Source organism: Cryptomeria japonica, chromosome 10 (assembly GCF_030272615.1).
Source record: "Cryptomeria japonica chromosome 10, Sugi_1.0, whole genome shotgun sequence".
NCBI classification, from domain to species: domain Eukaryota; kingdom Viridiplantae; phylum Streptophyta; class Pinopsida; order Cupressales; family Cupressaceae; genus Cryptomeria; species Cryptomeria japonica.
Window position 1 is genome coordinate 490,377,499 of NC_081414.1, and position 15,918 is coordinate 490,393,416.

The following is a 15,918-nucleotide window of genomic DNA, read 5'->3' on the forward strand; positions in this document are numbered from 1 at the left end:
GATTGGAAGCATTAAGATGAGGATTATAAGTATTAAGATGAGGATTAGAAGCATGTTGATGGTATTGTGTTTATTACAAGTTATTGTTCTATCTCTATTATTGATTTTAAGTGAGCAAATGGTGCTACAAGATTGTTTTGGTCTCTAGAAGTTAGTAAAATGTGAATTTGCAAATAGATGCTTTGAAAACTATCTGGGAAAATGCTCCACATTCCTCTGCTCTTGAAGATATGGTCTTGCAATTTTTGATTTTAATTCCATGCCTCATGGATGTTGAACTCCTATCTTTTTAGGTCCTTGGTGTTGCAACAAGTATTGTTGGTAAATGCAGTATGTTGGCAGGTTGGTTGTTCGTCAGGACTAGTATAAAAATGCTTGTATTTTTCCACATTTATGTTTCTATTGTTGCGTGTTGGTGGACATGCTTATATTGTTTATGTTGTGTCTCAATTCAGATTTTAAGTGATGAAGTGTTTCACAAGTAAGTTTTACATTGTTCTATCTCATGACTATGTTGTCTGGGCATCCAGGTATGAATAACTCTATATCATATTGGTTGTGCCATCTTGTTTTGGCATAATAGTATGAAAGAAGTGTATGAAAGTGTTGGTGGATGTTCTAGGAATGTCTCTATGTGGTCCACACGAAGTTGGTTTATCCTTCTGGTGCCATAATTGTCTAGTGTTAGTTTTCAGTGTGATTTGTGGTTATCTGGTTGATTGGGTCTATTTTCATGCTTGCACTATGTATTTGGGAGGTTTGTGCCATCTTTGAAAGTTGTGATGATTTGTTTTTGGGCCTTGCTATATCTCATGGTGATCCACATTGAGAAAATTCATTTGGAAGTTATATTTTTTGGGTCGATTGGTTATGTGCAACACATTTCATCTACACATTACCCTATTTCTAACTTTGGAGGATGTGCGGAAATGTGGTTTATGTTTGGGGCCATATTTAATAATGTATTAAGATGTTTTAGGTCCTCTATATCTCATGGATTGGACCACTTTCATTGCAATTATGTTTTTGTGTGGTCAACGTGTTGGGGTTAGTCTTTATCCCTGTTCTACCGGACCTAATTGAAGTTTTGAGATGATACACATGGTATACATAGAAGATCAAATCAATTGCAAGGGTGTGGTGTTGTGTGGATTATGGAAGATGCGGAGCTGAGGTAGCAGATTTGTGTGGTGGAAGTTTTGGAGCTGAATTGTCAGATGGTTGCTGGAGGCAATGTGTCAAGAGTAGCTGCACTCTAAGGGAGATTGCTGGATGTAGTGATGCTAAAGGATTATTCTTTGTGACTAAAAATATCATGCATCTTGCTTTGAGATAGCAAATCTCTTTAGTAGTTCCTTATATCTTGTATCTTGCCTTGAGGTAGTGAACTTCAACTGCAAAACCATTCGGGGAGCAGTGTGCTTCTTTAAGTAGTGAGCCTTAAAACAAATTGTAATATACTTGTTCATATATTGCAAGATAACTCTCATTGTGGTTTTTCCCTTCTTGCGTTTTCCACATAATTGGGTGTTCTCTTGTGCATCAGTGTTAATTACTTTATCCTTCATAAGTGCTAATCAAATTAAGGATTGTGAATTGTGTTAAATTTTTAAGTTTTGTTAAAGATTGATTCACACCCCACCCCCCCTCTTAGTCTTGGGGTGTGTTCAACAGTCTTTCCATTAATCAACAACCTATTTGGTGGTCTCCTATTTTACATTATCAAGATTATCCTCTAGCTAGGAGTCCTTAGGTCCATTGATCAAGGTTTTTTAAAAAGGAATCAAGACCCTTCAAAGCTCATTTTGCCAAATTTATCCATAATTTTTTAATTTTGTTTGAAGATAAAGTGAAGTTCCATTTATCCAATTATGATCATGAAATTCTTGAGATTGTACCTAATTCTATTCCTCCATATATTATTCACAAAATTGAAATTTCACATTTCAAACCATTTTGCAATATGAGTCTCACAACGACTACTCTTTTCTTTGACCTCTTTTGCTTACAATGTATATCTTAAATTAGAGACGACTATTGTAATCCTTGTTAGCAATTTGGTAGTGTAAATTTCACACTATTTGGTTAGTCATTCTTGAGTCAAAACTTGCTCATTTTGCTTGGTGTATTTTTTTCCATGGTCTTCAATTAGTTCTAGATTAACCCATATTGGGATTTAGGATCCATGATGTCCATTTTGTGTTCATTAGGAGTTTCTCAAGCATCTTTTCTAGTTCTTTCCCTAGATTTAAAACTACCTAGACCTAGATTTATGTTTTTTCAAGCCTTTTTAGCTTGAACTGTTTACTTAGATTTGACATGATATTAGTGTGGAAATTATTTTTAGTATTTGAAATGACACAAATGTTGCTCTATTTTTTGGATCATTTGTTGATCCTAATTTCTTGCCTTATGTTGAGCCATAATTTTGTGTATTGTGCTTATGCAAATTTAGGTGCAAGCCAACATAGTTGCACTTGAAGTCACACATTTTCAAATGTTGTTGGATCATTGGGGTAATGCCATGTGGTTGTTGCTAAAGTCCCTTTGACTCTTGCCTCTAATCGAGGTCATTCTCCACCTTGTGGACATCATCAAGGGCATAGCCATTCTACTTGTGGCAACTAGGATTCTCATTTTCAAGCTTCTTTGCCTCATATGAAAAGAGACCATGCTCAACAAGGATGGTCATAACCCATTAACAACATTCTACTTCTTTCTTGACTTTTTGTTGTACGACTAAGGGTTGTCCAAACCCTAGCAAATTCTCTCAATTGACTTGTTATTTCTCCTATTTATTATTCCACTAAAGATAATTTAAATGATGATACTAATTATGAACGAGAACATCCTATGAATACTTCTAATATATAAAGTAAATCAAATGATTGAATTCCACCACCACCTCTATTTTTTTTTTCTATTTTGTTTCAAATTGTTGCCCATTTAAACTTCTAAAGCACAATTCTTTCCGATCTTTTTTTAAAATATGTAGTAAGTCTATATTATAAATGTATTATAGACAATTCATTCAAAAAAGGAAATTGAAGCTTAAAATAAAAAGAATGTGATACCAATATGCGAGCTTGTACGCTCCAGAGCTACGCACCATATAAACCAAGCAGCACTGGGGAGAAGCAGTAGTCTTCAGCTGAGGAATAGGAATTATTGGGAAGCAGCAGGAGAGGCTGTCGCATAGCCCGTGGGAGAGCGGAGGAAGAAGGGGGGGAATTACTGGGGAGGTGGATTTGGAATGAAGCTTGCAGGTCTGAAAACTGTGCAAAATGCGCACGGGGAGTCCATATGGGCTGTGACATGGGTGCCTGCAACAGAGTCGAGCCCGCCTTTGCTGCTGAGCGGATCAGTGGACGAGAGCGTGAAGATATGGCGGGGCGACGAATTGGAAGAGGAGGCGTGCAACACCGGACACTCGCTAGGAGTGGTGGCAGTGGCGGCGCATCCAGCGGGCTCAATTGCAGCTTCCACCTCGCTCGACAGCTTCGTCCGCGTCTTCGACGTTCACTCCAACTCCACCATCTCCATCCTTGATTCGCCCCCCTCGGAGGCCTGGAACATGCACTTCCATCCCAAGGTAGTCTTTTTACAAACCCCGCTTCTCTGCTTTTTAATCCCAAACAGGTCTTAGGTGAGAGGATTTGGAATTATAATCCAAACTAATGATTTAATATTAACTAAAATATACAAAATAATTCACAGGTTCCGAGGTGGTACTACTTGGGATTATAATACAAATGTTGCAACCATAAAATTCATAATCCTTCTGTCCTCAAATGTAAACTCACAATTTGATTTTTGTGATTAATGAAGAACATTCTCGAAACGTGGTATTAGGATAGGAAAAAGATAGGAAAATCTAACAAGCTGAGTGTGTCCTGCTGAAGAAGAATAGCTGCCAAGGAACAGCTACAGAAAATTAACACTAAACCACATTGTTGTTGGAGTTAGTGGCGTCCTTGAACTTCAAGACTTTCATTTTTAAGGCCTATGTATCAGTAGCTACAACTATGATACCGATGCAAGATTGGAACAAAACAATCTGAGTAATAAACCCCGTGGGCAAGATGTCTCAGTTATCAAGATTTGATTCATCCTTTGTGTAAAAACATATGGTATGCACGAGTATAAACATTGCAAGGAAACTTGTTAATTAATCACCTGATTGTATTACACTGATAAATCAAATTGAAAACTCGGATATAAGAAAAAGTATAGAATGCAAAGTAATTATGGCATCCCTAGGTGGTAGGACTTGGGATTGACTTTAGGGATGATACAATATGAAGAATAAAAGATCTTCTTAGAGTGACTTCACCAGGGGTTCTAACTTCTGGCAACGAGAAGAACTACTGTGCTTATCTTGAAATTAAAAAATGCCAAGTTCCTTTTAGTGGAGCAAAAATCACAACCTGAAGTTTGAGAGGCCTATGTTTCCAACCTTAACACATATAATCTATGGTTAATTCTCATGGTAAATATTCACTCATAACTGCCAAATGAAAGACAAATTGGTGGACTTGGTCCTTGATAATGGCTGCCAAAAGACCTTTATCTCAAAAGTTGGTGGATGATCTTTGTTCGCCAACTCAGCCCATCCATGCCCATACTAGTGGAGATGGGTCAAGATGGAGGCACAATAATCTCTTGTCGCTTGCAAGTGCTGTGTGTCATTTTTTGTTTAGTCATTCTAGGAGACAGTTGAGTTTGATGTCCCTCCATTGGACTGCCACAATTCGATACTTGGAGCTCCATATATTTATGGTTGCATGGCTGTCTATTATGGCTTTTACCATAGCTATCAGTTACAAATGGACAGTAAAGTGTATACATTTATATCTTCTTGTAGTGTTTTACTTTCTGGTAGGTTGCTGTTAAACAGGTAAGTCTGCATAAATTGAATATTCCAATCACTCGGGAAGCTGAGGCAGATGATGTCCAAAATCATTGCAGCCATCAAGTCTTGTTGGTCGATTTTCTGATACTTGTGAGGAGTCTAAAGGGCTTCTGAATTGTGCTTGTGCCACAATCTTAGGTGACCAATCAGGCACCGTACCATGCTACATCCATTGAGTGTGTTGATATATATAGTGCCAAATCATGCAATTGTTAGGGGAAAATGAGATTCAGCACAGTATTTCTCCCTGTGGTTCTCCTACTTTTTTAGTGCCAAATAAAGAGCTTATTTAGTGGTAGTTTGTCACAGATTATTGGGCTCTTAACAAAATCTCTACGAGAAATTGCTAAGTACCCTTCATCATATTGATGATTTTCTAGATTAACTTTACGGAGCAAAGTACTTCACCAGGCTCAAATTGATTTATTGATATCATAAAGTCTGCATTGAGCTTTGTGATGTTTGGGAAATAGCCTTTCTCGAAAGAACCTTCAAGACATATTTTGGGGCTTCATCAACACACTTGCAATTTTCAAACATGACATAAACAATATTTTTAGGCCACATCTTGGCAAGTATGTTATCATCTATTTTGATGACATTTGTGTCCATAACAAGACTATGGTTTACCACTTGGTCTGGCTAAAACTAGGGCTGGATCTTCTTCCTCACCACCAACACCAAGCTAAGATGAAGAATTATAAGTCCTTTGGGTAAACTCAATCAAGTACTTGGGCTCCCTCTTTGATAAACATGGACTACATGCAAATCTAGATAAAGTCAAGATCATTTAGGAGTTACCGACTACCTTCCATATTTTAGATTTGAAAGGTTCTTCATGTTTTATGGACTGCTACAGAAAGTTCATTTGTAACTCCTCATGTTTCTTTATCCCTTCCTCAACTCATTCACTGTAGACTTTCACTCAGAGTCTAGAAGGAGCTCAAACACTTAGCTGTTTTGAGGATGTTATTTGCATTGCACCTGTGCTTTCTCTCCGTAACCTTCAAACACCATTTGAGTTTGATATTGTTGGTGCGCTCCTTTAGCAGGGGAACATCCATTGCATATCACAAGCCAAGCTCAAGTATAGTACTTACAAGCTATTTATTGCTTTAGTCCAAGCACTCAAGTAATGGTGCCAATTAGCTTCTTGATAAGGTCACACTACACATGTATTACCAACCCCTTCAATTATTGAATTCTCAACCCAAGTTTCAAGAACTACAATGTTTGAAATGGCCCTTATTTATGCATTAGTTTCATTTGGTGATCAAGTACAAGAAAGATTGATGCAGGAGCATCTTGGGGTTTGAGCAATTGGCATCACGAAAAACAGTTATTTTGCTTCTAATTTTGGTTGATTTGTTCTAACCTTCGTTTCCTTGGTGTAGATGGGTGTTGCAGCTTCAAATTACTATCCCATTCAATTTGTAGTGTCCAGCTTGGAAAGAATCTTGTTTGACCCTCCTTGAAAGTTGAAGAGTCACATTTTCTTACAAGGGTACTTTGGATGGTGGGCCTCTTGTAGGTTGTTTATTTAATCTAAATGTCTGACTGTCATTTGCATGTCTTTGTTTCTTAATGAAGTTCCCATGTGGAGGGGAGTTTTAGGGTATAATCTTGTATGACAAGCCTTCATGATGGGGGAGAGGGAGGGGTTCTTAATGAAAGGAGTTATAGTCTTCTTAATTCTTGCTTTGACTTTTGTGGAATATGGTGCCACTTGTAGAGGAGGTTCTATGACGAGTTACATGAATTTACTCATGAGGGCTATTGATTCCCTTGGAGAACAGCACCACATCAAGGAGGGGTTACATTTGGCACTCTAGACCTTTCTTGAATTGACTATCTAGGTGACATACTTGAAGATGTTATAAAAAGAGGAGAAGAGATCTTAGTTTTGTTGGTTTCCATATGATTTTTCTTGCAGGTTGAACGTGAAAGGCATTGGAGATTTCATTACAGGTTGGGAACTCAAGAGTCAAGTTTTGAGTCATTGATAGGAAATAGTCATAGTTTTGGTATTCTAGATTTCATGTAGGTGCTGCTTATGTTTTAGATTTCAGTCTTGTGTAATCTTGAGAGATTGTAACCTGATTTATATCAGTTTTGTAAGGGGAGGCTCTGCCCAAAATCTCCCATAAACTTTGATGTAACTCAGTTCATTCAATTGCAATATTAATCAGCATATATTCTTGTGTTTTGTCTCAATTTGTATTAAAAAATCAGCAATGTTAAAACTTTAATATCCTGATTGATTCCTTATTTAAATTTTAAATTAGTATTAGTGTCTTGTGATGTGCTTAAGGTCTGCAACAAATCAGCAAGCATCTTTGAAAGTCTCCAAAAATTATATGAAAATTTCAGTTAGTGAGGATCCTGTCCATGTAACTAGATTGTTGAATTTTCTGTCTAGATTGGTGTCCTATGAGAGCATTTTTCAATTTTACTTTGTCCTCATCTGATAGACACCATATTGACCCCCTTAAGAGTGGTGTGCTGAAGTCTTGCTGCAAGAGAAAGTTTGTCATTCAATTGGCCCTTGTTGCTTGGATGCATCAAAAGTTTTCAATAAAGTGGCACATCTTCTTATTCATTATCCTTCTTGAGTTCTTAGTATTTTAGATGATGGATGTTGCTACCTATCAAGTCAATAACTCAGCTTGTTAGATCCTTTGGTTCAATCATTGACATTTTGCAACAGCCCACAATGAACAATCAAATGCTTTTCCTTAACTATGGTTCGAAAGATGAGATGTTGTAAAAGCTTACACAACCTTGCATTTTTGTCAGCCCTTGAAGGTAGCTTCTGTTGGAAATCTGAGTTATGTTGTCATTGATGTCAAACTTGTTGGTCCAGACGTGGTCTGGTCCAGATACAATCTTATGTTGTGCAAATTACTGTTGGTGACAATTGGTGTCAAGTGAGTTGTCATGTGCTGTGCAAACTATTTTTGGTTATAGTTGGTGACAAGTGAGCTGTTATTATGTTGTCATGCAAGTATATGAAGGTTTCTCTATTTTGTATTGTTGATTAAGAGTGTTAGAAATTGGTGTTATTGTTGAGTTTGATCGGTGCCTCAGTTGAAGTTTGTTGTGGAAGATGATCAGAGATGTATGATGTTGCTTGATTGGTGCCTCAGTTAAAGTTTGTTGTGGAAGATGATCAGAGATGTATTATATCATGTGTGTTACTTGGTGTTGCTGTTGAGTTTGATTCTTAGTTGAGGTTGTGCTATCATTGATGTTACAATAAGTTATATAAAGTTGGTGACAAATGTTTAGTGGTATATTTGGTTTGGTATTAAGTGTTCAGATGTTGTCACGTTGTTTGGTGAAGATGTTGTGCCTACATGAGGAGTTTCCAGAAGATCAGTGTAGTAGAAGTTTCAATATGCAGGAAAGTTTTTAATGCCCCAGTGGAAGAATGTTTTGATCCGGATTGTGAAGAGTATGGTGTGTGGACTTGGATATAATGTTAGTTTTCTGTGAATGGTGTACTATCAAGTTTGCAGGTCCTCTGGTTGCTCAGATGATGAGATTAGTTGTTGTTGTTCTTTGACAGTGAGAGTATTTGTCAAATTGGTTCAAAATCTTCTTGGTGACTTCTGGATATGTCAATTCAAGTGTTGCAGTTTGGAGGACATGCTTATTTGGTTTGTACTGTGTTCCAATTCGATTCTTTGGTGCTATTCTTGTTCCGCATGTGAGTTATGTTGGTCTGTGCTTGGAATGATCAGTTGTGTTGGGTCTTAGTGTATCCGGATGGATTATCTTGTCTGGATCATGCTTTTTGGTTCGGATATGCATTGGAGGTTAAGCTAGAATATTGTTTTGGGCCTCACCATGGTGTGTGGAGATCCGCATTAGGTAACTTGCATTGGAAGATGTTTTTGGGCCGACTGATTGTTGAGTTTTATTGTTTATCTACACATTTCATTTGGAACCAGCTTTGGAAGATGAGTTAGGGTATGCGGCTTGTTGGAATCAACTTAGAAGGATGCATGGCGCTGTTTTTGAGCCCCCTCTTTCTCCTAGAGTGGACCGCATTGGATATTATGGTCCGGATGGCCTATTTTATCTAATTTTATATACTCTGCTTTGGGCTGACCTAGTTGGGAGTTCTAATGAATATCTTTGTATATAAGGATGAGTATATGTGTGTGTGGAGATGTACAGTTGTATGGGATGTGTTTGAATTGATGCTGGATGTGAATGATATGCAAATAGAGATTTGATTGAAAAGGTGTGTGACAATCAGTTGAGAAGAGGCTTGATAGTGTTTGGTAACAAAGTTTGAGGTCAGATGTATTTGCCATGATATTGGACACGACATAGAGATTCAAGGTCAATTTCATGATCATGAGATCCTATTCATTTTCGGTTCAGCAATTCCAGTCGGAAGACAGTGTGTCTCTCTTGGCAGCACTTTGTATCTTGCCCTAAAGCAATGTGTTTCAATTGTGTAAGTCCTTTGTATCTTTCCCTAAGGTTGTGCGCCTTAGCTTGCAAGTTTGGAGTAGTAAGCTCCTTGGCATGTGGCTTAATTATTGTAATCACTTATATCTATATTGTGAGTGCGATTCTCACCGTGGTTTTTCCCTTCTTGGCTTTTCCACTCTGGTGTTCATGAGTTGATTGTGTTTTGTGCTTTCATGATTTCATTAAAGTAATATGTTAGTAGTGGTTTGAAGTTTAATAGATCAGAAATAAAGTATTGTTAGAGATCCGAACTGATTCCCCCCCCCCGCCCCCCCCCCCCAAGTCTCAGTCTTGCTGTGTGTTCAACAACTTCTACTCAAGGAGACTTATTCATGTTATGGACATTTTGGCATATTGAAGAACTTGCAAAATTTGCTTTGCTACTTCTATTGATTTTTCTATGCAGATGGAGGCTAAGGATTTCATACATTGGTGTTCCCTTTGCAGCCAGTCTAAGACCTTCAATTTGAAGCTTGGGTTGCATCAGCTAGTGTTGCTACCTTCACGACTATGTATATCTATTTTGCATGGATTTCATTAGTGGTCTAACCTTAACTCAACATTAACATAAGTGCATATTTATGGTGGTGTGGCTTTTCTTCAAAATGACAATTTTTATGCCTTGTGCCAAGATAGTTGATGCTCTGCAAGTTTCTGACCTGTTCTTCAAACATGTTTGGAGTGATAATGGTTACCACTCACAATTGTTTCTGATCTTGGCTCTCGCTTCTTGTGTCACATGTGGAAATAATTCTGAGGTGTTCTGGCTGCCAATTGTGCTTCACCAATTCCTTTTACCTGCAAACTGCATTTCCATTCACACTAGTCCCTGCTCTCCACATCTATTTGTGGGGCAATTATTTGCACTTAATTTAGCATGATTGCTTCTGGTTATTCATGTTTCTACAAGGCATTTTTTTTTTAATTTTGTTTTTTGATCGAGGATTTTATATCATCCACAACATAATTCAGCATGATTGCTGCTGGTTATTCATGTTTCTACAAGGCATTATTTGAATTAGCTAGACCCATAATTTTCTTTTTTTAATCATATTTTGTTAGGGTCCTTTATCTTTTGATAGTAATATTCTAGAGCAGTCCTTGCACTTATATTTCCTTCTTAAGCCTCAATTCTTGATCTCCATGTGTCAGGTATCATTATTGTTGGATTATTGTCATATTTGTACCTCCAAGCCCTTTTTAGAATTTTTCGCCTTTTGAATGTTGAATCCAGACAAAGTACCAGGCTATTTTAAAACCATTTTTTGGTCCTAAAGTCATTCCTATTGAAAACCTTGGAACACCTTTATCAATCTTCTTTATAGCTAAATATAAGTGTTTGACTTGGCCCATCTATAATTCTGTCCTTGGAAACAACGAATGGTTTGCAATCTAGACTATTCTATAAGTCCATATTAAGTCACGTTGAATCAAATGGGTTGAGAAAATTTTCAAGGTATGTCAAAAGTTGAGGCAAAGTCTTTATAGTAACTACTGAAGTTAGAAGTATGAAAATTGTAAAAGTGATTCATTTTTTATCAAAAACTGAATTGAACATTCGAAAAGAAAGAATGGATCACTTTTTCTTAAAGGTGAAATTGATTATTTCAATTACAAGCAAGGTTACATAAGTGTGGGTGTGTGTGTGGGGCATGCACGTTGCACTCATTGTGAACCACCAAAAATTGGGTATGTGGTTGCTCAAGGGTGCATGGATATGTAAGGTGCAGACCTAGAGATATTGGGTACATGAGGTAGCATCAAAACAAAAAGAAAAAATTAAACTTGAAAGTTGACACTTGAAATATAGGTTCCTCATGAAACACAGTAATATCATAGCATATGAGAATATTATTTAGCAAATCAGTGATGTTATATAACGTATATCAGTATTACAAAATGATGTAATTAGGTGACATCATGTTTCAACAAAAAAATAGAAATGTCATGAATGAAGACAATTTAAATCTCTTATCTCTTGCTGAGAATCGTTTGTTGGCTACAAGTTAAACCCATGAGTCTTTGGTTTTTGGAAGTTTTTTGAAAGCCAACAGTTTGTCGTTAAAACTATCAAGAGAAGAATGATTATTGAAAACACGAGTTAAGTCAAATGAATCAATTGATTTAGGGCTGTCCTATGACTTTTGTATGCTTTTAATCATTGTTAATATTACAAATTTATTTTTATTACTATATTTTGTAAATATTTTAAATGGGGTGTATAGACTATAATTAGGGTTATGTAAGTGGCATCTTGGGCCATGCTTAAAAAATCTAGGATGTGAAAAGGGTGTTACTACTTATCAAGTTGCCATTAGTTTTATGTTCAAAGTTATTCTATATACTCTAGTCGGTTATCTCTACCGAAATATTCAGTCGGTATGCACAGTCTAGTCGGTTATTGAAGAAAGTAGTCTCAGAGCGTAGTATACACCGAGCTGTCTACCGAGTATCATTCCATGTCTATCGAGCAGCAAAGATGACACACCGAGTTGATATACATCGAGTGAAACGTGTTACCAGATTCATTGAACCTGGACATACATATGAAAACGTGTTACAAGATCGAGGAACATCTAACCGTTATCACATTGGAAATTGCACTTTAAGATTGTGTATGATTTTGAGGTCATCTAACCAATGAAATATTTTGCATGGTTATTCATTCGATAAAACATGTTTGTAAGATCGAAGCAATGAATGGATCACCGACATAAGAGATCTATTTATACAACATGGATTAAGATCAGAAAGATACATGTAGCATGACAGAAAGGAAGATATAGAGATATATGAAGCAAGACATGTAAAAGCACTAAGTGTTATGACTGTTACAGAGACACAGAGGCCACCGAGAAGGATTTCAGAGAACAGTCAAAGAACAGAGTAAACAGAAGGGTTTACCGAGTTACTATATGGGTTACCGAGGTATGCTATAAGCAAGGTAATCTATTCTGAGCACATAGAATCTGCTATAACATTCCAGATGTAAAGTTGCAGATATTTGTAATGATTTATTGTAATATTTTGAAGTTGTAAGAGAAACCTTTAACAAGGTAAAAGACTCTAATCAAGTCTATAAATTGTAAAGCCTTTAACCAGGTGCAACATTTAGTTTAAGTGTTGTAAAATCCTTTAGCAAGGTAGATCTAACAGATCTTGATACTCTTAACAGGATAAGCTATCAGAAATAGCTAAACATGTAGCTCTAACCGAGCAACCTTTATTATTGCAGTAGTGAAGTTGTGGGTGCTATCCCCACCGCAGTTTTTCTCTCTAACCAAGAGTTTTTGCGTAACCAAAATATATGTGTTATGGAGTGAATCATGTATGATTGTTATCTATTTGTTTTAGCTTTATATTATGTTACTGCACTATTTGGTTTATGCATAACAGTAAAGTTATTATTGAAGAAAAGTTTTGAAGTACTGATTCACCCCTCCCCTCTCAGTACATTAGCTTTCCATATTGGGCCTAACAAAGGGTTGTGTTTAGCACCAATTCCCATGTAATCTGTACAGTTTTGTTTTGAGTACAAGCCAATTTTGGTTGGGTATGTGCACCAAGATGACCTTGGTTACGCTTAGGCTTGGCAACTTGAGGAAGTTGAAGTTTGAGTCAAAATGAAGCTTTAGCCTTTAAAAGAATAATAGTAGTCATTGAATCAAAATATTAAATGTCATTTAGTTGTACTAGGATGTGTCCATGGAAAGAAATGATGCCCAAGAAAATAATGAACACCCTTTTCCAGTTCCCCCCCTATATGATATTCTTTTTATATGAATGACAAGAATAAGATGACCTTGTTTTTTCAAACATACAATTGGCAATATGTATATGTTTCATTTATTTGTCCCTACAGTTGGCAATAGGATTAAAGATGTTTTGTGTGTTTGTCCCTATAGTTGGTGATATGTAATGTCCCCATCCAGCAAGGGACATTTAAGGGATGTTCTTGTTGTCAAACACAAATGCTGAGAGAGGTGGGGAGTGAATTAGTATTTAATATTTTTTACTTTAGATTACCAGATTTATAACACTATCAAAAACATTATCAATAACAATGCAAGTAATGAACACATCCACACAAGAGAACACCAGATTTATGTGGAAACCTAGAAGGGAAAAACCACGGTGATAATAGCTGCTTGGATTTATTGCCCAAATCCAACCTCACAAAAATAATATAGAACTTACAATAATATTGTAGGCACCAACCCATAGGAATTACAACTCAAGAAGGAGACACCCATCCCTTCACAATTTTATTTGTAGGCACCAACATATAGGAGACACCAATCCCTCAGGTTGAGCTATAACACAACCACTGAGCACCAACTCAGATCAAGAGGCTTCAACTTCAATTACAATGAAGATATACGAACGCCAAAAGAATCGTCATGTGGACCTTTTCAATACAATCTATGTAATGTCCAATTAAAATTTGATTAAAGTTAATGAATGGTCAAAAGGCATGAAATGATAAGTTGTAACTCCCCCAAATATGAGGTATAAAAGGGAGAAGAGAACTCATTTGAAGGGTGGATAATTTGGGGAATCAGAAGTGTAGATCTGATTGTGAAAGGTTGTGTCCCTTTCAAAGGGCAGAAATAATGAAGAGTTGCACTCTTTTAAAGGGCGCTAATAGTGAAAGGGTGTGTCTCTTGCCAAAGGGCACACATGATGAAGAGGTGTGACCTCTCCCTCACATTGAGAGATACAAAGGAAGGGAATCAAAGCATCCAATGACATACCCATCGATCAGATCAGATCAGAACTGTTGTTAAGTTACAGGCAGTAACATCTTGTTCTTGGTGGTATGCATGGGAATGTGCTTAATATGTATGCTTAATGTATGGAGCCTGATAATGTCCTTATGCAGAATTTGGTAGTAATATTAATATAGACTGCAATATGTATGACAGCAATAGAAAATCCAGTTATATATATCAGCAATGTCTAATTTCATTTATGTATGAATATACATATGTTCGTAGTACAATAAGATATCAATATATTCACAGTCTAAGTACTTAATGAATTCTAATTCTCCCCCCCAATAAGGAGGAGGCGTGGTGTTGTTAGGGAGAGGCGGAGTAAATCCATCCCAAATCAGGTGAGCTCCAAGGGTGAATGGACTGGTGTTCCTGAAATCTGGGCTCCATTATAGAGGTGGTTTCATTGTGCCCTAGACAAGTAAATCCCCATCCAGGGCTGGGAATTAGAAGGAAGTAAGACTTGGGCTTGAATATGGACAATATCAGTCGTACTATGAGCAAACATAATTACCTAGTTTGTGTAATTAGTGTAAACGCAAAATGATGTATGTTATTCCTTGGGAATTGGCAGCCTCCTAGTAGGGGACATTACAATCTACATCATTTGACAGATCATATCTGCTCCACAATACAATCACAGTGTGGACAGGATATTGCATCTTTGCTCACACACTTTACAACTTATATTCATTCACTACCTTCTTTACATATATATATATATATGTATGTATGTATGCATGTATGTACGTATGTATGTATGTATGTATGTACACATACATACATACATACATATTATTAACATCTTTATGTTTGCCTACAATCAATTTACATCATCAGCAATTCATTATGTTGGCCAAGGATGAATTCTTAGTTCAAAACAACATGAAACATGTAGTCAGCTCGGCTCAAAACCAAATGGGTTATCCTAGGAGTAAGAATATGCTATGCGATTCCTATCATGAACTCAACTGGTTCCAATATACTTTCACTCACTTCCTTCAATAGGCGCACGTTTCCTTTCTCTGATGCAACCAACAAAATTTCTTACACAGTCACCAAGCTAACACAGTGTACACTCTGTCATGTCTAACTCCTGTCCTCTGGAGCAAAACCTTTGAAACTTGAATATAATATACTTTGTGTGTAACCTTAATTTCCAAACTGCAAGGCAAAACAATCACTGGCGGTAGAATGCGGTACCAAAAACAATAACAGAATAACTTGGTACAGTTACCATCTCTGAGCAATAGGCTTTGGAAACTTGATGCAAACTCTTCTAGACATCAGCACTTGTGGTAACCATATAGCAACAACTAATTCTAGTACATGCTCCCTATGTTGCTTTTATAATGATAACATAAAATTCTGCAACTGGCATTCCATCATAATATCAATGACAGTATCTATCCTACAAAATCTGTCCAACACTCTCAACAATCCCCAGATGACCTTTGACATTCTTTGACAACATCCTTGACATCAATGACAACACCATGCTCAGCACTTGTTGGTTGGCATGTACCTTGATTGTCTTAAGTGGCATCCACATGTCCCTAGTGACAATATTGAATTAAAAACATGTGTAATTATAATTTGAAGAAAAAGGTATTAAACCTCTAACTGGAGGGCAATGCTTCCCATCCCAAAACTGTGATTATGTTTATTTCGTTTAGTAAAAAGAGGGGAAAATGAAGTAAAGAAGAAGAAAAAAGTGACCAAGAGGAAAAGGAAGAGGAAGGAGGG

The 15,918-nt window shown here is 36.9% G+C and overlaps 1 protein-coding gene across 1 annotated transcript in view; it reads left to right on the forward strand.

The window, feature by feature from the left end:
* Positions 1-3,068: 3,068 nt before the first annotated feature.
* The window catches only part of LOC131039375 (WD repeat-containing protein VIP3), a 60,262-nt gene continuing 47,412 nt past the window's right edge, over positions 3,069-15,918 (forward strand). Inside the window, exon 1 of the mRNA XM_057972107.2 lies at positions 3,069-3,592. Within this exon, the coding sequence (XP_057828090.2) occupies positions 3,254-3,592 (339 nt within the window). The 5' untranslated portion in view covers positions 3,069-3,253. The remainder of the gene's footprint in view (positions 3,593-15,918) is intronic.